At 39.4% G+C, this 22109-nt stretch overlaps 1 protein-coding gene across 1 annotated transcript; it reads left to right on the forward strand.

Annotated features, from left to right (window-relative positions):
• Positions 1 to 18333: 18333 nt before the first annotated feature.
• Positions 18334 to 19819, forward strand: NPBWR1 (neuropeptides B and W receptor 1). Its single transcript, XM_031552986.1, has one exon. The coding sequence runs from the start codon at positions 18472 to 18474 to the stop codon at positions 19465 to 19467; it is 996 nt and encodes a 331-aa protein (XP_031408846.1). The 5' UTR covers positions 18334 to 18471; the 3' UTR covers positions 19468 to 19819.
• The last annotated feature ends 2290 nt before the right edge of the window (positions 19820 to 22109 follow it).

Genomic DNA, 22109 nt, shown 5'->3' on the forward strand with positions numbered 1-22109 from the left:
AATCATAGCATTAACAGTTCCATCTCAAATGACACGTTACTGTACTATAAGTAAAGATGAATCCATCATTGTGGTTTTACATCTCAGAACCTGGCTTGCTGTACTTTATAGCATTATTCCATCAAAACCACAAGACAGGAAAACCCTTAACAACTAGCCAGCAGTCCCACAAGTATTAAAGATCACTTCCTTATTTTCCTTGTCTGATAATTGTATAAATTCATCCTGGCAATTACTTTTAAAGCCTATCAAGAGTAAGAATAGAAACCCAAGAAGAAAGAATAAATTGAGATTAAGCATGTCAAAAAGCTTTGAATTATTGCAGTTTGTTAGGACTAAACTCCAAAAGCTCTATTTTTGTTGTTGTTTCTTATAAGGACATGTTACCCAATGCAATTAATATTTTTATTCAGCTGCTAATGGCTTCATGCTTCTTAAGTATATGCTGATTAGTTATCAGATTCCACTAGAAGAGTCTGTATTGGCCTTAGAATTGCTATTAGATTATGCTGGGGTCTCTGTTTTGGTTGATAAATGAAAAAATTGTGTACTTGCCCAGTTGCTAATACACCATGAGGTTATTTTCATCTTGTCACCTGTGCCCCACTGAAGCCACAGAAATTAGTCTTCTTCTTTTTTTTTTTTTTTGTTTAATTTTTCATGAAAATAAACTAAACCACAGGTTTCTTTTGTTTCTTCACCTTTGCACTCTCTCACAGGAGCTGTAATTTATTGATGCACTGAGGAAATCAGATGATGATTATTTGCTGGTGTTCTAATCCTGCAGCTGGCAAATTCAGACATAGTAAATATGTCGTCATAGCTGATAATTCTTATGGAATAGATGTATTTTCATAGTGAATCTGACAAAAAAAAAAAAAGGAAGGAAAAAAAAAAAGGTGTATTCATTATCATTCATATTCTGTGTGATACCACTGATATCAGAGTGGATACATTAACTGACAATTTTCTTTGAAGACTTCTTGAGAACTGGGCATCCCAGCTCTAGGGAAAAATGGTACAACAGTACAACATTTAAATGGATAAAATTCTTGGCACCTACTGCCTTAGCTGAATTGCCCTCTTCCAAGAGTTGATTTATTATAAAAGTAGTTCTCCAACTTCACCCAAAATGAGTATTTTCCATTTTTTCTTTCCATACCTCAACCCAAGTACCTTTCTGCCTTCATTCACTTAGAAAAACATTAGTTCATCTGCTATCATTTAATCTGTTGCTCTGTAGGACAGGCTCCTGAGGACATCTATGCAAAGCCACAAGTACAATATGCAAAAATAAAGTGTACAAGATCACATTCAGTAGTATTAGAGCACAAAGCACTGATGCTCACTATGTATGAAGCCAGCCAACTCAACATGAAAATGCATATATGCAATGCATTGCTTTCACTTGTTATAAAGTACACAGTGAAGGTCTTCTCTATAAAACTTCAATTCAGACTCTATTGGGATAAAAAACTGAGCTAAGATTCCTTGAAAACTTTGCTAAAAAGCAACAGAAATGAACAACTTATGTATTTACATCAATATTCTTTCACCAATTATCAGACAGATCTCAAAAGCCTTCTGTAAGGTAACTGTTATGTTATGGACTAAAGTGGTGATTGAGCATCTCATGAAGGAGGATTATGGCTAGCCCAAGAAGTACAAGTGCAATCAATTTACCTATGCTTCCCACGTGATTGGAAGAGGTGGACCCTGGGCTCATCTAAGGGTTAGCCTCTGAAAAGAAAACATTTGGACAAAGATTGCTTCATTGGGAAAGTGTTTCTTAGCTAAAGACCATCATTGCCAGCTGAGTGAGTCAGCCTTTCTCCTGTGTATGACTATTGATATTCCTAACAATGCTTTGCCTGGTATTGTGAAAAACTTGTTAGAAGCAGTTTTACTGCTTTGTAGAGCAAACACCTGCCTGGTTCCTGGGTTATTTTTTCGCTTCTGGTGAAGTTTCAGAAGGAGTATTTTACTGCTTGGAATTATCAGCCAAGGAACATGAGAAGAAACATTTTATGGAGATGCTATGGAGGTGGAGTAGAGAAGATCTTATGTAGCATCTCTTGGAATGGACTAAAGCAAAGTTTTAGAACTTGTATAAAAATGTGATTTTTGTGAACAGAAAATCTCTTACTACATGAGGGAAAAAAAGTGCTAAAATAAAAATTGGAAAAGGAAGATGAGAAGGTGTCCAGAACTGAGAGTGAAGGCAGCACTTCCAGTGAGCCTTAGCATCACAGTCAAACTCTTCCATGGACTCTTGGTCTGGATTTCATACAGCAGATGCTTAAGTGAGACTGCCATACATGCATCAGAGAACAGGACCTGAAGTCGGTACTGCTGCCTGCCAGGTCATGCAGCTCACTGCACTACATCCCCACCTTAGTTAGGCCCTGAGACCCTCTACTATTTGTGTTGCCTTCCAATCAACAGCTCCCTTCACATTTGGGGAAAAAAACATGCAAACAAATACCTCAGGCATAAAAAAAAGGCACCAGACCAACTCTTCTACAGCACCTTCTGCTTCCTGCATTTAACCAGTCTGGCTCTTAAGTGCACAGGCTGCCTTCCTTCACTGCCTGCTGTACTATTTTCAGGCTGCTCACAGAGGCATCTTTGTCAAGGAAGGAAGATTAACAAATGTTTTTATATTGCGGTTGTATAAACAATGTATCATTAAATGCTTCTTGATTAGCATAATTACAATGTTGTCTTTTATGGAAAAGTTACATGTTGCATGTTTCTCAGTGGCATGGATTTATTCCAGGCATAGAAGCAGCTCAGGTCCAGTGACTGATGTAAGTGGTCCATCAATATTTGCAAGAAAGATGAAACAGACAAAACAGATAAAAACAGAGAAACACACTGTGATTTTGGGTACTTTTTTCCTTCTCAGAATTTGAAGCTTAGGGTTTGTTTTTTCTTTCTATGCAATAAGATGCTGAAGAGGAACAGTCCAGTGAAGAAAGGATTAAGCAGGCAGAGGCTGTAGATGAAAGACAAGTGAAGATATCAAGGAAAGTAAAAACAAAAGATAATTTTTAAAAGTTACAGCATACCACAGCATTCACAGTGAGACAGAAAAAACTGGATGCTTAGCTCTGCTGCATGTCAGAAGTTAATTATGAACCATTTTCATAAATACTGGCTTTTCCCCCCTCTTTATACTGCTTGGTACTGTCACAGGTCCTGAGACCAGATTTAAATTCATACTATGCTTGTTAGCTGTGAGCTATCCATTCCAGAATCTCTAGTTGCCTGGTGCTATGGTGCTATCCAGAATGAGTTGAAGATGTTACTTCAAGTTTCTCAAGAGAAGAAGGGAAAAAAAAAAAAGAAAAAAAAGCTTTTTCCAAAATGTGTTTTGGAAAGCTCCCTCTGTGTTAGTGCCACCATGATTACAGCAGAAAGTGCTTGGACAGTCTCCTTCCTCAAACTGCAGAAGGTGCTCTCAGTAGAAATAGGAACACATAGGTTTGTCAGAATCTTGATTTTGTGTGTCCAAGTTGACATTTATTTCCTGATACACTGATGCAGGCCCTCTGAGAAAGGAGCAACACTTCAAATCTAATATGCTGGCTCCTTAATAGTATTTCTGCTTTCATAATTAGTAGCAAACCTCTTCCATCTTGAAGATTGCCCAATTTCATATAAATATATGTTCTACAGCCAAACTGAGTAGGTGCTTTTTATTACATTTGTTGTCTTCAAATAGGCAACAAAAGAGAAAATAAAAAATTAGAAATAAGTTCTGTCATAGAACACTGAAGCCAGAAGTAGTGCTAGGCTGGGTTAGTCCAGCTGGAAGCTTAGACATTTTAGTCAAGCACATATACTGCTCTGTGTGCACACATGGTGGGAACAAAGGTATATATAATTTCAGCATACTCTATAGATTACAGTCTTCCTAAAGATAGCGACATACAAAAAAAATCTGGTTTTGTCTAGTTTTCAGCACCTGGGAATGCAAGAGTTCTTCAATATATGGGGCAGCTTGATCTAGTGGGTGGCAACCCTGCTGACATAGATTTTTCCAAAGAATAAATGCCTGGATTGTTTTCAGCATCTCTGAGTTTGGGTTTCTGATAAAAGTAGGGAGGAAAAAAAACATGGGGGGAAAGATTCTGTCCACGAATAGCCAGTGTCTTGGCTTAGAAGTACATAAGCAAATTCTTCATGCCTCCTGATTTGAACAGCATATGCTTGCTGACAATGCTCCTTATTCCAGCAATGCTTTTAGCAGCCTGAACACAGTGATAAACACATTGTGGCTATAGAAGATGAAGGCCAAGCAGCAGCCCCAAGGCAAGATCTAGCCAGGCCCCAGAACAGATGACAGGTTTTGCCTCTGGAAGAGGAACAAAAAATTTTCTTCACCAAATGCCAGATGTTGGTGGTTCACAGATTGAAAAAAGCTTGGAAATATTACATTTGAACATTTGGACAAGGAGGGAAGCAATAGGAAAGGGGAGGCAAGAGAAAGGCATGAAGGGCTTAGCAATCTCTCCTAAACTGATAACTTAACTACATCAAGCAGAGGAAAAGAAAAAAAAAAAGAAAGAAAAATACACAAAAAGTGGCTTCATCATAACATGCAGTAAGTGATATTTGCTACTATGCCCAAATCCCTGAGTTTCACATCAATCAAGTTTTTTGCAGAAGGGAGATTTTATTCATCTTCAGGCCCAAACTGTCACAGAATGGTTATTTAAATTATAATTTTTCCAGATACTACAATTCTTAGCCACGCAACGTTTTGATCCCTAATCTGAGGACTGCACATGCTGGGGCCATTCTACACCTGCATAGTTTTAGTGTCCTGGAGTGTGACATAGATCTTACTCTAGTTTTTATTATGAATCTTTCTTCCTCCACTTCCTACATTTACTTCTGCTTTTCCCTGAGACTTCAGCTTTGCCCAGGGACAAATAAGGACACTTCCTACTTTGTGAGGGAAGCAGACAGGTGCAAAAATCATGTAAACATTCAGAGACATAAGCATCTGGAGCACAGGAAGAAAATTCTACTTTATGTTTTGGAGGGGTACACAATGAAGAGAGCATCTGACCGTATACAGCTCCAAGGAAAAAAAAGACTTGACAAAATTCTAAGTTCATTATACTCAAGGCATCTCTACAATTATTAATTATTAGCAGAGTATTTTTGTCTACAACAGGCTTCCATTTAAACAAGATTATATTCTCCTGCAGATACATTTTGTTTAGGCTTACAGATTGACTGAGGTTACTATTGTGGAAACTGGTAAAACTGTATCGGATATCAATTATTCTGCAACAGCTGAGGCTCTGGAACTAGGAAGTGGCCTTCCAGAGATATTTGCATAAATTCACTTATAACAAATCTCTCTCATAAGAGAGCCTCTGAACCACCTACAGGGCATTGAACACAAAAGGCTGTAGTCACACTCAACTGTAGTAGATGGAGCATCTTTCTGCCTACACATAACTACAACAAGAACTCAGAGCCTCTACTTTGCCTCCTCCATTTCAAATATTGGGGACAGTGTCTGGCAGCAAAATGGTTTCTGGGGGCATAACAGTAAAAGAGCCTGAAGAGGCTTTAAGGCTCTCACTTAAAGGGAACTTCATCTCATACTTTTCCCCATTGTGTTTCCAGAGTCTTTTTCACTAAATGTAACTTAGCTTATTCAGAGACTTATAGTTTTTTGGTTGTTCTGGTCTATAATAAGTTGATCTGTTGGGGCCTTATTTAGACAACAGATAACTGACCAGTTCTCCCAGTGGCTAAATATAAGGCTTCAGAATCAGTACTAAAATACTGCCAGAAAAGGAGGAGCACAGTTGCACGGTAAAGGTCTCAGAAACACAGCTGTGTGCTCTGCAAAACGATGTGCACGGATTGCTCTACCTCAGAGCCTCCTCTGAGCAGTTAATCACATCATTTTGCTGCCAGCAACATTATAGGGCTGCAGGGTGGATTTATTCATCTTTGTACACTTGTATTTTAAAGACAGATACTGCTGCCAGTATTTGTTTTATTTTCACTTTCTCTGCCTGGCAAGGCAAAAGCAATACAGAGTGGTATCTTATAAAAGCTGTACACTTTAAGCTTGGGAGATCAAAAGAAAAAAAAAGTGTGTTTGTTTTACATTTACCGTTTGCTATGTGGGGGGGTAAAAGAGGTAAAGAAAACAAGAAAATAAGAGAAAAGGAATGCATTTTAAATTAAAAAATGATAGGGGAAATTATTCAAGTTTCCTTAAGTATTTGTGTGTCATTTTGCTTTGTTTTTAATAATCTTGCTTTGCAAATATGTATTTATCTTGTCTTGATAAAATGAGACACAGTCTTCAAAACAAGGCAGATGCTGAGCCCTGGCTTTCTTCAGCATAGCCTCCCTTAGAAGAGCTTCCATACTTTCATAGCTGAAGGGGAATTAACAGCTCTGTGCATTTCGGGCTTCAGGGTAGGCAACGGATACCTCTAAAGACAGCATGTCTATCCCATAAAGGAAAGACTGATATGGAACAGCACTATGTAACAAATGCACCTAAATAGTGGCCACCAAATTATATCTCCTTTAGAGGAAGTAAATCTGTTCTTAACCAGCACAACTTAAAACATTTGATTCAAAAGATTGTCCTCAATTATTTATTTGAATGGAAAAATATTCAAGCTGATGAAAATCAGTATTGATTTTCTGACAATAGGATTTTTGCATTGGTATTTTGAGTCCCAGACCTTCAGATTTTTTCAAGAGTGAGTGAAAAGAATGGTAACACATTTTGAGATTAGCTCTGTTAGCCATGTTACCAAGCAAGAACAGACAGCCTCCTTCACTTCCCCCATCTAAATCATAGTGAAGTTACTTAATAGATTGTTTCTGACATCAGACAGATATAAGAGTACAGAACTGAAAGCTGGGTACATGTGTTAAATGGCCAGTGAGTAAATTGCATTTGTGAATAAGCCTTGACATGTTAAAAAATATCACTTGTAAGTATGCTAAAATATAACCTTGGCTTAGTGGTTTTAATAGTTATGAGTCATGAGAAAATAAGCAGCTCTTTATAGTCTGTCTCTGTGGAAAACCCTATTTGACAATGACCAAGTAGCGTTATAAGCCTGTGAATAAGCAGCTCTCATCACCATGACTACTGTTTTAATCATTTTTATTACTGTTCAGTATAAAAGAAAAAAAGAAAAAAGGCTCTAAAGGAAAAACCATTATTAGAGCCTTTACTCTTAAATTCCAAACCACATGAAAGATCACCAGAAGTGTCACAGAAATACTTTAGCACACGGAACAACTAAGCATATGTTTACTGAGGCATTCTGAGATCTCAGAACAAATAGATGTACAGCAGAGAGGGATGTTATCAGATTTTCAAAAGCTAGTTATCAGAGCACCAAAGTGTTACAACAGATTACAATTAACTCCTTGTTCCCCCATTATAAGGATTGATGTACCTGACTGTTAAAGGCATGCATCCTATCGCTTAGACAACTCATCCCCTCAGGCTGAGGGCTTGAAGCAGAAGAGACAATGGCAAAGACATTCTCCCCACAGCTGCCAGTGCTACTGCAATCCATAATACCCACTGCTCACCGCTATTCCCAAAGTTTCTTAAGGAAACGTCTAGAGCAGAAGTGCTGGATTCATTCAGATGTACCATATCACACTCTCAGTTAATGGAGAAATCCTTGGAGTAAAAGCAAAAGTGAAGAGATGATAAATATGAAAATCTAAACTGAAGGCACCATCTGTGAAAGATATGAGATGACTCAACATAAACAGCATGCTACATAAATTTATAGAGTATATTGAATGAAGTGTAGTGTGTTATCAACTAATGAACCACACTTTTGTAAGTGCTGACGCTTCTTTTTAGAAAGTTTGTCTTTTTGGTCTAATATTACCAGATTATTACTATATCTCAGTAACAAAATTTATCTTAGGATAACTATGAAGTTTAAAAGATAATTACATTTTAATTCAGACATGTAGTTAAATAGTTGGCAGTTTTAGTAGTGAGCTAGCCAAACCAACAGCAAATAGAATTTGAGAGTGAGTTTGTATGTGACAAGTTTGACAGAAGGGAAAAGCAAAAGAATGCAACTGTTCTTATCAGCACAAAGGTTGCTACATGGTAGCCAGAGGACAGAAATCTCAGAGAGCCCAGCAATATTTTGAGTTTCTGAAGTTCAGACAGCTTACCCAATGAGCTTTCATACTGAAAACAAAGCCAAGAGTATAACTTGACTATGACATCTCATATGGCAAAGCTAAAAGTTTGACCTAATTTTTTGGATCTTGCACAAGACTGCCAGTAAGTGAAGGATTGTACTTGCTCAGTACAACCCTTCTTACTCAGAGAAAGGTCTCAGGAGACCTTATAGTGGCCTTCCAGTATCTGAAGGGGCCTACAGGAAAGCTAGGAAAGGACTTTCATAAGGGCAGGTAGCAACAGGACTACGGGAAATGGTTTTAAACTGGAAGAGGGTAGATTTAAAGTAGATATTAGGAAATTTACTGTAGTGGTGGTGAGACACTGAAACAGGTTGCCCAGAAAGGCTGTGAATGTCCCCTCCCTGGAAGGTCTCAAGGTTACAGGCTGGATGGGGCTTTGGCCCTCCTATAGTAGAGGGGTTGGAACTAGATGATCTTAAAGGTCCATTCCAACCCAACCCATTCTATTATGAATTGCAGTGAAAGGTTATTGGGCATGACACAACTGAACTGACTAGGTGGTTCTGTGGTTCTAATGTGTCATCTTAAAACAGAAGAAGACCAGAAAAGTGTCAATATGCCAACAGTAGCAGCTTTGTGTTATGATCAGTCACACTGCAATGCATCTAAATTATCTCCAATAACTCATTCCTTTCTAATCTATAGTATAAGGTGTAGACACAGTGATCAAATCCACATGCTTAGTCCTAACACAAGTTTCAGAATATAACTGCTGCCTTTACCTTCCTAAAACAGAGCGAGACTCTTCTGAGAGGTACAGGACAGAAGAGTGGGATGTAAAATAGAACAGGTAACAAGATACCTCAATTTGATATAAGGGAAGAGTTATTCACAGTGAAGGTGACTGAGCACTGGAACAGGTGCCCAGTAAAGCTCTGGAGTCGTCATCCCTGAGGATATTCAAAAGCTCAGGGCAAGGTGCTGATCAACCTGACCTAATTTTGAAGCAGGCAATAGTTTTCTTTTATAAAATCAGATAGGAGCTCTAAATGACTCTACTACTCTAAGTTCTGCAGTTTTATGAGGCTTATGCATGATAAGGAGGATAAGAGTCTATATTGTGCACTACATTTTGTTTTTTATTGGTGAAGGCAAGGGAGAAAGACTGTTCTCCCAGGGTCCATTTGTCATGTTTTGGAGGAACAAATTAAGATTTCTTCTCACAGGAATGTGGCATTAGATGTTATTTCATGTCACATCTGATATCATCAAGTCTTCTTCTCTTCAAGAATTATTCACAGAACAAGGTGAATTCCACAGTGTGTGCACCTTTTCTGCCTTATTCCACAGGTAGATATAGATGAGCATTCAGTCAGCAAGGAAAAGTAAGAAGAATATGAAAGTTAATAATAATCAAGAGTGTTGGAATCTAGTTTGGGCTGAAATCTTTATCTCCCTTCCCACCTTTCTTCTTTTTGCATTTTCCAAGTTTCAAAAGATTCTGTAAAGATGTTACAGCTATGGAATGAAACACCATACTGATGGGGTCATAATTACGTTTCCTAAAGTTAAGGAACAAATTTCGACACCCTAGAGAGCTAAGCTTCAAGGGACCAAAAGTCATTCTCACATTCAACAAGCAAAGCAATCCCAGCCAGGAGCAGTCATAATCCAGTCTGAGCCCGATTGATTCATTATACTCTTCATAGTTTCCTTCAGCGAACTCTGATGAAGTACTTTTTACAAGCCAAACCCTCTAGTTTATTCAGAAAATTTTAAGTGACATGGTTTCGCTGTATTTTTAAAGTTTCGTCTTGGTCAAAAGTAATTACAGCAGTTTAGTTGCTGTAATAAGGAAAAAAAATAGGTAACTGTTTTTGAGTTTTGGTAGTCAGAAGAGCACTCTCATCTTTCAGAAGTTCTGATCATATTTCAACAGATGAATTTATAATTACTGTAGTTTCACAGCTTACTTTTGTCCTGCAACTGGATTATTTTTCTTCTAACACCCTGCTTAAATGTATTTCAAATTCTCATGTTAAAACAAAGCCATTGAGAAATTTATGGAACTAATCTTTAATAGAACAAGTAGTACTCTTATTTAGTTTAAGCCATTAAGTTCCTAAGAACCTATCAAAGTAAATGAATTTAAAACTATTGCTAAGAGTTTGCCAGGCTGATGAAGCAGAATGTTTTCATCCATATGTGCACAGAACATTAAGAGCAAAAATGGTGAAAAACACCTTAAAGTTCAGTGGATTTTAGAATGCCAAAACAAGCAGACAAATAAGAGTACAACTGAACTATACACAGGCATTACTTCTGGATTATTTTTCCCTCTTCACTCAGCTATTACTGTTATTGCTTCTCTTCTATTACCCATGTTTCAATTAAACAACTCCCCTGTTGGACCTGAGGACCTGATAGACATGGGTTGATTTCTTCTTTGCTAATGTAATGCAAAAATAAATCATCCATATATCCTTACAACAGTTTCCCTACTCCCCTCCCACATTCCTTAGTTAATTCTACTCTTTATTCTCCAGATTTTGAGCGTACAGAAGCCTGCCAACCCTGATGTAGACCACAATGACCTAAAGTTTGACATAAGCCTCATTTACTGATGCACAACTTAGATTTTGAAGTCTATGGAAAGAGTACTACAGTAGCAGACATGGAAGAGCTCATCACATCAGGAAGTGATGTTTACAGCATCCACTCTGGGGCAGGAAAATAACCAATGTATTTAAAATCATAGCAAAAAGCCAACCGTATGCAAATAGAATGCAACTGAGCAAATTAGCTGGGAAAGCTGTGGATTTGCCATCACTGAATGATTTTTAAAAGGATAGACTGATCTTCATTTCACTCAGTATTCAGGCAAGTTTATTCCTTTGCATATAACAGATCTATTAGCCCACTGTCTTCCTTCCAGACAGGAGTAAAAATATTCACACTTCAAAATTTTGTATTTTTCCTTGTGTTGCTAATACCATAATGTATACTTCATAGTTAGTCTCAATGGCAGAAAATGAATATGCTTTATTGTTTCAGAAGCTGCATCCTAGCTCCACTGCTGAGCTATCTTTTGCACTGACTTATAACTTCTCTTTGCAAGAGTGCCTTATGTGGCTTTTTTCTTCCCACTTCAGATCACTAAAGTTCTTCAAGAGTGACTCAGTTACCAATGGGAGGGATTTTTCTCATGATTTTAGACATCAGGAGGAAGGGATACACTCTGAAATTCAAACACAAATTGAATGGAAGAAATACAAGATCTGCAAGGTGTGGTAGTTCATGAAATTATTTATCTGCTACTTGTCTAGGTCAACACATAGTGATACTACAGTTTCACAAAGAAGACCTGCTTAAAGAGACTCCGATTTTTCTTTAGCCCTCAGCTTAGATAGCATGAGCTACTTGAAGTATTCATAAGAAAGCACAGCTAAAGATATTCTGCATGCACAGATAATGATTACAAATTAATGTTTTCTCAGAGCATGAAAATGTGATGTTAGCATTTCTAACAACTAGCTGGCACTACAGTTGTCAGCAGGCATAGCTCCACTAGCCATAATGGGGTCATACTTCATTGAAGTCACCAACAAAGGTTCAAATTAATGTCTCAGGATTATTTCTTGTTTTTCCTCTTTCCTATTTCAACCTCTCTTTGAGTTTACCTTTAACTATGTAACAGAGCAGAGAATAAGATGCATAATTCAGTGGACTAATCCAAGGGGTATTTGCCATCTCAGATATCAATCAACAATCCTACAGAAGAAAAACTAGCTCATGCCATTAAGTTTACACAACATTCCCTCAACTGTAAACCACCTTTAACATGAGACATAAGTCATCTGAACCACTGTAACTTTTTCTTCCTGTCTTCGTGGTCAACTCTCCAATACTGACTGTTACAATTAGCTCCTCTTTCCCTAGGCTAATGGCAAAATGGCAATCCAACCAGCTTCCAAAAAAAAAAAAAAAAAAAAAAAAAAAAAAAAAAACCAAGAATAAAACAAGAATAAAATATTAAGAACTTGGAGAAGTTCTTAAAAGGCAGAAACAAGAAAGGTAAAATAAAATTATCTTCCACTCTCCCCTATATTACACAGAAGATTTTTTAGGTCATCCATGGACATCAAATCACAGGGATTAGTAAAGAAAAACCTGAAAAAGAACTGGCTGGACTGACAAATAACTGATGTAGAAATAAGAATATATACCTTACATAATGCAAGTAGCTCTAATCTGCAACATACACACATGGTTTAGTGGACATGGTAGTGATGGAATGATGTAGATGATCTTAGTGGTCTTTTACAACTGTAAGAACTCCATGATGACAGTAGCACTGATAAGCAGTGTAGCATTCAAAAAACAAACAAACAAAAAACAACAAAACAAAACAAAACAAAACAAAAAAAACACACCGTCAATGCAACTTTTCTGCTGTGGAATAGCAATCAAATTCAAACAGTAATGTTTCCATGGATTACACAGACTTTGATTTTTCTCACACATAAGACCATGCATTTACTCTAGTATTTGTGACCTCTGCTGTAGTCTCCAGTCAAAATTTTGAACATGAAGACAGACAGAGGTGGCACAACTATGTGCACTGAGATTCTATAGAAAACAGAGCTAGAGCAGAATGAAAATTAATTTACAAATATATTTAAATAACATAGAAATAGAATTAAACATAGGTCTCTCCAAATGCCTCCCTTTATTTCCATGGAAAATACAACAGGCACAAAGAGAACAATAGCACTGTAACGCAATGGAAAGCACAGAAATAACAGCAGAACAGCAAGGTACCAGACTACAGTGAGGATTTGCTCAAATGCAATAACCATGGACACAGAAAAGAAACTACTTACCTTTCAAAAGCCTCAGGTTAGTAGAGACCTCTAGCAAGACACCCTTACCTCCCCCTGCCCTTTAACGCTCACTGAGGTACATTGCATGCACCTGAGCTCTCCTGGGTTGGCTCTGCCAGATGCTCAATTACTGTTTCAAGCCTTGACTTAGCATTTCTGCTACAAGCACGTTTTGATAGAGTAAAATCTCAGCTACAAAACACTATTTTTCAACATAGTCACCCCACTACACTTTCACCAATGATGAACAAGGTCCTGTTTGCAGTACTCCAAAATCTGCATGGCCATCTGGAATGTGGCTTGTCTTTTATGCCACTGTCACCACTGCTAAGATGCACTACCCACTTCATCACTGTGCCCACATCCACTGTTTGGTGGATAAACATTCAGCCAGGGTTGATTAATGTCAGTGAGTGTCATTTTTTCCACTTGGAGGAATTCAATGTCACACTTCCATGTCAGGCATCATTTTGTCAGAGTGCCCATCTGCTGCCATCTGTCACATGGCAGCAAAAATGTAATGGAATCTTGGTGGGAATGTTTAACCTCTACTGCCATAGCACCACCATCCACTCTTGATGTCATGGATCAAAATTATAAAATAGGAGGTATTACTTTCAGAACAGCCGTCATCTATTGTAATCCTTCAGATTGTTCTGTTTCATTGCGTGCTGGAAGTGCAGACTCCTCTAATTGCTCTAAGAATAATGATTTCTATTCATGCTGTATTTCGCCTGCACAATTATTTCCCAATAAAAATGAACACAGGAAGACTTGTACGGACCAGTGCATGAACAAAGTAGATTTTTACAGTTTAGCTAACTTTGACGTGTAATAGGCCTGAAGAGTAAGCAGGAATATAAATACTTAGTACCCCTACCCATATCTTGCTGACTTATATTAATACAACTTGTGTATTGATGACAAACTCCTAAAGTAAAGAGGGAAGATGATCGTGGCCCTAAATGAATCTAAGTGAATTTTTAATATATTAAGATTAAGATATAATATTAAATATTAAGATAGATATAATAAAAATCACTAGTTAATACAGAAATAACCTTGGAAGGTTTTCTATGTGGGACAGAAAAGAATGTGGAATACGTTTTCTAGGACATTAAATAAGTTTTTTGATGCATTACTTGTTCAGTCTCTGTGCTCCATAAGTTCAGCTAAAGCATGTTAGATTGTAAACAATTATTGGGCTTTTCTTTACATGAAACATAAAGGGAACTTTTTTTTTGTCTACTTCATTCTTAAAGTTTTCCCTCCCACATATCTAACCCTCGTATCTATTTCAACAAAATGGGACCAGATACAAAACAAGAAAACACTGAGACTGTATAAACCACCCTGGGAATTCTATCAGAGTATAGATCTCAGAAACACATAGCATTGCAAGCTGAAGCTCATTCAGTGATCATTTTATGAATGTAGCCCTGTGGTAAACACTGCCTTTCAGACTGTTGAGTGGTTTGTTTAGACATTAATTATTCAATAGGTGTTCTGTGCTCTCTCAAAGGAAATTTATACTGAGTTGTGCTACAGTTTATCTTTTTCGGTCATTTTAAATTATTCAACTGCATCAAAAACTTGTCGTTTCCTCTTAAAAAACTTTTTTTTTAAATTACTATGTGATTTGTTAGGCAATGTCTGATTTTCAAGGCTTAAAATATTATTTGAATATGGTGGAACCACAGAATCACAAAATAATTTAGTTTAGATGAACTTCTGAATATCATCTAGCCTAATTCCCTGTTCAAACTAATGTCAACTTCAAAACTAGATCAGGTTGTTCAGGGCCATGTCCAATTGAGTTCTGAGTACTTCCAGATAAGGACCAGCATTCAGAAAGTCAGTAATTCTCACAGTGAATAATCCTGTTCTTTATATCTAGTCAGAACTTGTAATTTGCAACTGCTGTCACACTACTCTTTTTCAGCTTTAAAAGATTTTTACTCTGTTTTCTCCATAACCCACATCCATATGCCTGGAGACAGCAGTTAGTTTCCCCCACTCACACTTCTCCAGGCAGAACAAATCCAATTCCCTCAATATCTCCCCACCTGTAGTATGCCTCCAAACCATTTTAATGACACTCCACTGGATTTTCCTGCACTTTGTCAATGTCTTTCTTGTTTGCATCTGGGAGCCCAAAACAGGACACAGCACAGTATCAAAAATGCCAAAGAAATGGAAATAACTGAGTCTTTCGACCTGCTTTATATTGTTTTCTGGAAAAACTTTTTCCTAGCAAGGCAGTGCCCAACCTATACTTTTCTGTGTGTTACCTATACTTCATGTGAAGGAAGATACATTCCAGATTTGATACCCTCATTTGTTATCATCCATTAGCTTTCTGAGGGTGTACCTCATCCCAGCACACAGGTTCCCAAACATACTAAATAGTTTTAACCTCAGTACAGACCCCTGACAACTGCTACTAATGACCAACCACCAATTAGATATTGAATTGCTGACTATTACTACTTGAGCACACCTTGTGCTTGCAGGAGACTGTACTGAAGGCTTTGTGAAAAGTCCAGTTAAAAGACAGCCACCATTCTCTCATAATCCACAGTCTTCTCTGATTTTGAGTGAGCAATGTCTTCTCACGACAGAATCAACAGGTACTCCAATCCACTTTCTTGTTCTTCATATTCCTGGAAATGCCTTTTAGGACTGATGTGAGAGTAATCAGTCTGTAGTTCCCTGGACTGTCTTCCTTGTTTTGTCTGCAGATGAGTATGACATGCCTTCTGTAGTCATCAGGGATGTTCTCCAGTCATCATGAGCAGAAGGACATGTTTTGTTTATTTAGGCTACCTATTATGTTACTGCAATAAGCACCCACTGTGGCTGAGATCCTCCAACAACATCTCTACAAAGAAAAGTTTCTGCCTGTCTAGAGCTACAGAAAGTGAATCACAGACACTGCATTAGTTCTGTGCTATGTTGCTCAGCATTTATCTCCTGTTTGCCATGGCTAATCTTAAAACAAACCTGAAATATTAATAATGGTTTTGTTTAGTTTTCAATAAGAATTCCTATTTAGTCTCTGAGGAGGCAAAACAATTCTGAAACAACAAAAGAGGATCACAGAGACACCTATATGAAAACAGTGGAAAAATATACTTAAGTCAGTTTAACCATGATTAAATTTGTATTTTGTAATTGGGTAACACTGGAAAATAAAAAGATAAAGAGGGGTCTCGTGAAAATGTCTACACAAAGTCACTGGAAATCATAATATCTTAGAATCATAGAATGGTTTGGGTTGGAAAGGACCTTTAAGAACATCTAGTTCCAATCAGGACACCTCCCTGTAGACCAAATCAAAGACCAAAAGAAAAGATGATCACCAGGAGTATGGATTGCATCCAGTATTTAACAATACAATTATGACAGAAAGGTGCAAAGGTGAGGCTTCTGTTGTTGTTGTTGTTGTTGGTGGTGGTGGTGGTGGTGGTGGTGGTGTGTGTGTGTGTGTGTGTGTGTGTGTGTGTGTGTTATTGAAGTACAAAGTATGCAGAAAAGGGATCAAAGCACCGTGGCAGACCTGCAACCTAGATTTGATGTCACTCTCACTGGAGCTCATAAGTATGTGAACAGCTTTCTGTTTCTGTTAAGGAAGGCAAGAGTCACAGAGCACACGGTGTACTCTGTATTGTAATGTGTCACTTATTTTGTAGCTACAAGCTGTACATAACAAAAGATAAATAGTTTTCTATGACTATATTTTTTAATCCATTTACTGATTGATCCGTTTGCTTGAATTCTCATATTTGTGAAATCCCAGTTATCTGGGTAACTGTGTAACAGGGCATGAGACAATCAGAGCTATGTTTCTCTCTCACTTCATGGTGCTAGCTCAAAGATACTGAAGAATTTTGCCAAGTTATTTGGCAAAAGAAAGCATGAACTACAATATTAGCTTCAGGTATGTAGTCAGTACTGCTGGTCACACCACAAAAGACACTTTTCACTTCGACTGTAAGTGATGCAAAATTTTATCAGATGCACCACGAGCTCACAAAATTCAATCTCCTTTAAGCAGCAAAACAGATAAAGCTGAAGCCAGATAGACAGACACTCCGTGTTCTTTCTGGGAAAACAAGGTAATCGAGCTCTGAATTACCCTCTAAAAAAGATTGCCTCCGGCGGGGGTCCATGTAAGTCTGCCGTTATCTCAGCGTGACAGCGGGAAAGTGCGAAGGTATAAGAGCTCCCGTCGGCGCATCCCGCTTCACTCCACACCCGTGGAATCGAGGCGACGGGCGCAACACCGCCCGAGGGAGCGCAGCCGCGGACACCCCGGGATCGAGCGGGGGGGATGCGGCGTTCCCAGACCCCGCACCACAGACGGATGCCACCTAGAGCTCGGACTTCTCCCACCTTCCCTGTGCTGCGATCCGCCGCCTTCAGGAGGAGATGCGACTTGCGACTTGAGGTAACTGCCCCCTAAATTCCCTTTTTTTTTCTCCCCCAGGGAAAGCTCCAGCTCCCGAATTTTGCACCCTCCTCTCCGCGGTTACCGCTGCCTGTTTGTTGTTCCTAGATCGAGATGAGCACGCGTTTAATTCCTGGCTGTGTTTAGGATCCGGCCAAGAAACGGCATCGGTGCACCCGGAGCTGTCTCCGGCTCCTGCCCACATCCGCCAGAGAAAGGTGAGCTTTCTCTTCCTCTGCTTTCAACACCCCCTGCCCCAGGGGAACGAGGGGGGTGGATTATTTTCGAGGACGGAGCAACTTTCCAACACTAAACTTCAGCGACCATCTCACATCCTGCTAGCCTGGCCCCGGGGCTCTCCACTTCCCATCTCAGCCCCAAGCATCCTAGAGACACCAGATCCCCTCTTTTCAGCTCTTGGCAGTTCTGCCTGGGAGAGTCACCCTGAACTCGTGTGTGAAAGGAACTTCAGGGAGGGACTGGAGAACCCCTGAAGGGGTCACCTTAAGGTGGTGCAGAACTCAGCACTGCCTTCTTCACCCCCAACCTGTTAGAATCTTAGAATCACTGAATCGTAGAATGGCCTGGTTTGAAAAGGACCTTAAAAATCATCTAGTTTCAAACCATGGGCAGGGTTGACACCACTAGACCAGGCTCCCCAGGGCATCCAGGGACGAACCATCCACAACCTCCTTGGGCAACCTGTCCAGTTAGCTTGGGCAGAGGTCAAGGGCAGTCAGACGGGACTGGATGGAGGGACCTTCTGCCAGCAGCTGAGCTCTCAACAATATCCCCTTGCTTCCAGCAGGACATCTCTGGTGGGACACACATAGGAGCAGAAGGGAAGACACCAGTTTGGAGGAAGCAAGCTTGAGAATAACCAGGTTCTTTGCCTTTCTCTTCCACTTCCAAGCCCTTCTTGCTACCACCAGGTCTGGTCCCTCTGTTGTGACCATGGAAAATACCTCTCTCCCTGAGTCCAATTCTTCATGTGTAGCTGGGCACACAGACTGTGCAAGGAGAGTAGATGCAGAGCTGAATATTCCCATTCCCCCACCAAGCCCCAGCTCCTACATTATGATGCCTGTCATCTATTCCATCATCTGTGCCGTAGGACTGACAGGTAACACTGCTGTCATCTATGTAATCCTCAAAGCCCCGAAGATGAAGACAGTCACCAACATCTTCATCCTCAATTTAGCCATTGCTGATGAGCTTTTTACCTTGGTGCTGCCCATCAACATTGCTGACTACCTGCTCCTACAATGGCCCTTTGGAGAGTTCATGTGTAAGCTCATCATCTCCATAGACCAGTACAACATTTTCTCCAGCATCTACTTCCTCACCGTTATGAGTGTTGACCGCTACCTTGTTGTAATGGCCACCACCAAGTCCAGGAAGATGTCTTACCGCACCTACCGAGCTGCCAAGATTCTAAGCCTCTGCATCTGGTCCTTCGTCACAGTCATCATCCTGCCCTTCACTGTCTTTGCTAAGGTACACAAGGAGCAGGGGCGCTCCCAGTGTGTTTTCGTGTTCCCTCATCCTGAAAGCACGTGGTGGAAAGGCAGTCGGATCTACACCCTTATCTTAGGCTTTGCTATCCCAGTGTCCACCATCTGCATCCTCTACACCATCATGTTGTGCAGATTGAGAAGTGTGCATCTTCATAGCAATGCAAAAGCCCTGGATAAAGCCAAAAAGAAAGTGACGCTGATGGTGGTTGTCATCCTGGCTGTGTGTCTGTTCTGCTGGACACCCTATCACCTTAGCACAGTGGTGGCTCTCACCACAGACATCCCACAAACTCCTCAGATTGTTGGGATTTCCTACTTCATCACTAGCTTGAGTTATGCCAACAGCTGCTTCAACCCTTTCTTGTATGCCTTTCTGGATGACAGTTTCCGGAGGAGTTTTCGCAAACTGATGGACTGCAGAACCACCTCATAGAGCCAACACGATACACCCTTCTCACTGCTATCTGCTCTTTCTAAGGGTATTGAGCCCAAAGAGTGCTTTTGCTCCAGCCTCCCTGTGATGGTCCACAGTGCTTCAGATTGTCTCACTGCCCAAAATACAAACTGGGGACAGATGGGTCATTCTCAACTTTCTAGCACCTATTTACTCAGCATTGCTTTCCATCTCTTTCCCTAGTGTTTGTTTTTTCCCTTCTCTCTCATGTGCTTTCTGTCCTAATGTGATAGCTCACACAGCTGCAGCAGATCCCTTTTCTGTTTTAAAATTTATTGCCTTGTGAGCTTAAGCCAGATGACTCTCACTGGAGATTTGTAAAGCCAAATAAAGGAGTGTTGTGAAGTGTCTTGCTTAATGATTCCTCAGTCTCCTTCATATCCTCCTTACTTCTTAGGAAAACTATCACAAAGTTACCAGTACTGAAAAAGGCACAGCTCCAAAGAATGAATAATCCAAGGCACTGGGTAGGGAATAAACCAAGGGAAAAAACCAAGACACCGAGGTTATTTCATTTCACAGGAAAATGAGAGAAAATAACACAAACCCATGAGAATAGACAAGAATGACTTCAAACTGGCAGTAGGGATGAGCCATCCATCACTGGTGAATAAAACAGCTAGATGTGGGTTTAGAACCCACTGTGGAAAATAGGGTAGTTCATGGCTGTATATTCAGCTTTTTTTTTTTTTTTTTTTTCCCTCCAGAATTGATGTTTACTTTATTATTCATCATGTATTTATGGACAATCACCTTCTTGCACATAATTTTATTTTGGTCCTATAAAATGAAGGTATTTTTTATACAAATTGGCCCTACTGCAATGTGGAGAAGATTCTGATTTCTTCCCTACAAATGATAAATCAGTAGATCTTAGATTACTTCTAACATCAAGGAGGAGGAGAGAAAGATCAGTGGAAATTTCACTAGCATTCACATGTCTACACATTGCATGAAGTGGCTTTTTTCTCTTTTATCCTATGTTAACCCTCCAATGAATAAGAGTATGGAATACTGTGAAAAGAGTTGCAATCTCTTAGCATTTTCTCATCTTAATGGTCTTCCTTGTACTTTTACCTATGAGTACAGAGCAATGTACTCATAATAATAAAGAATTGCATTTTCAATTACATGGGAAAGGAGAATGGGTTTCAGGAGCTCCACAAAGATGCCTTCTGAAAGTCCTTGGCAGCAGGTCCCTTCCCACTGCTGCAGCCTAATGCTCTGCTACAGACCTGTGAAATGTTTCTTTATCCTTCCTTAAAGACCCAAACAGGATTTTTACTTTCAGATTGCAGCAATTTTACAAACTCTGATATATTATAATATCATGTAATTGTGTTGATTATTAAATTTCTCCTACAAATCACTAATGTTTGAAGCAGCCAGTGCTAATTTCAACACTCATTCCAGCTGTAATGGAAATGGAAGGATTACTTTGGGGAACAATTGTGTCTAATTCAACTTCACTGAAGCCAGTGGGGAGCATGCAATTGATTTCTACCAGGCACAGAAGCTGTCCTTTGACAGAGCAAGTCCAGAAAGTGTTGAGAATGAACTGCTGCAGGAACTGCTGTCCTGGCTTCATCTTGCTTCCTGGTAAGAAAGGTAAAAGAAAGGGGTATTCTTTTCCTCCCAACTGCCTGTTGTTTCAGCTATGCTTGTAATTCATAATGATGTGTCTCTCTGGTCAACAACCACAGGAAGGTCTGTGTATCTCAGCATTTTCCTCTGCATGATGTACTTTCTGGCATATTAATCTGCATGGACCAAATAACAAAGTCTGTCTTCATTCAGGCTATCAGTCTGTGCATACGCTGCTCTCCTGTCATGTCCACAACATTACTTGTGTGAATTTTGCATGCAGTTTTGATACTAAATGACATTCAATGAAAAGATATTTTTCAAGATTACTGTATTTTCATTGCTTACTGATCCTTCCCTCAAAATTGAAGAATGCAGGTGAAATACGTTTGTAGGGCATTTGTTTTTGGTGTGTGTGTGTTCTTTTTAGCAAGACAAGCACCTTAGAAGAAGTGGCACAGATTTAGCATTGCTCCTGATATCTATCACCTGAAAACATTGATAATGCTGCTACATGTTTGTCTTATCACCAGTGGGACTTCTATTTACTGTAGAAATGTTACTGATTAAGGTGGCTTTTAACATGTTTTTGCAAAACTTGATCTTTACACACGTATTTAATGCATTTCTGAGATGGTCAATTGATACCAGCAATCAGCCTCTTTGTCTTCCTCATACTCAGTTCCTGTTCTCCCATACATGAAAATATGGGAAGTGCCATAAATTGCCACATTTCTCGTGTTTTCCATTGCCTTGCACTGCTTGTCTTTTTTTTTTTTTCATCAAAAACAGAAAAATGCAAGCATAACATCACCTGTGGTAAATACAATCCTTCCATAAATTCTTTCTCATCCTTAATAGCAGATTGACCATCTGAGAAGAATTCAGTGTTTCCCCAAATGCCTGGGGTTTTTCTGTGACACAGGGATGCCTGAGATTCAGCTTCAGGCACTGCAGTTTGGCAGCTGTGTATAGGAGTAAGGTGAGGCTGGACAGCCTGGGAAATGCCAAAGGGTAAGTAAGGCCTCCTCTGATTT

The sequence above is a fragment of the Meleagris gallopavo genome, chromosome 3, assembly GCF_000146605.3.
Source record: "Meleagris gallopavo isolate NT-WF06-2002-E0010 breed Aviagen turkey brand Nicholas breeding stock chromosome 3, Turkey_5.1, whole genome shotgun sequence".
Taxonomy (NCBI): Eukaryota; Metazoa; Chordata; class Aves; order Galliformes; family Phasianidae; genus Meleagris; species Meleagris gallopavo.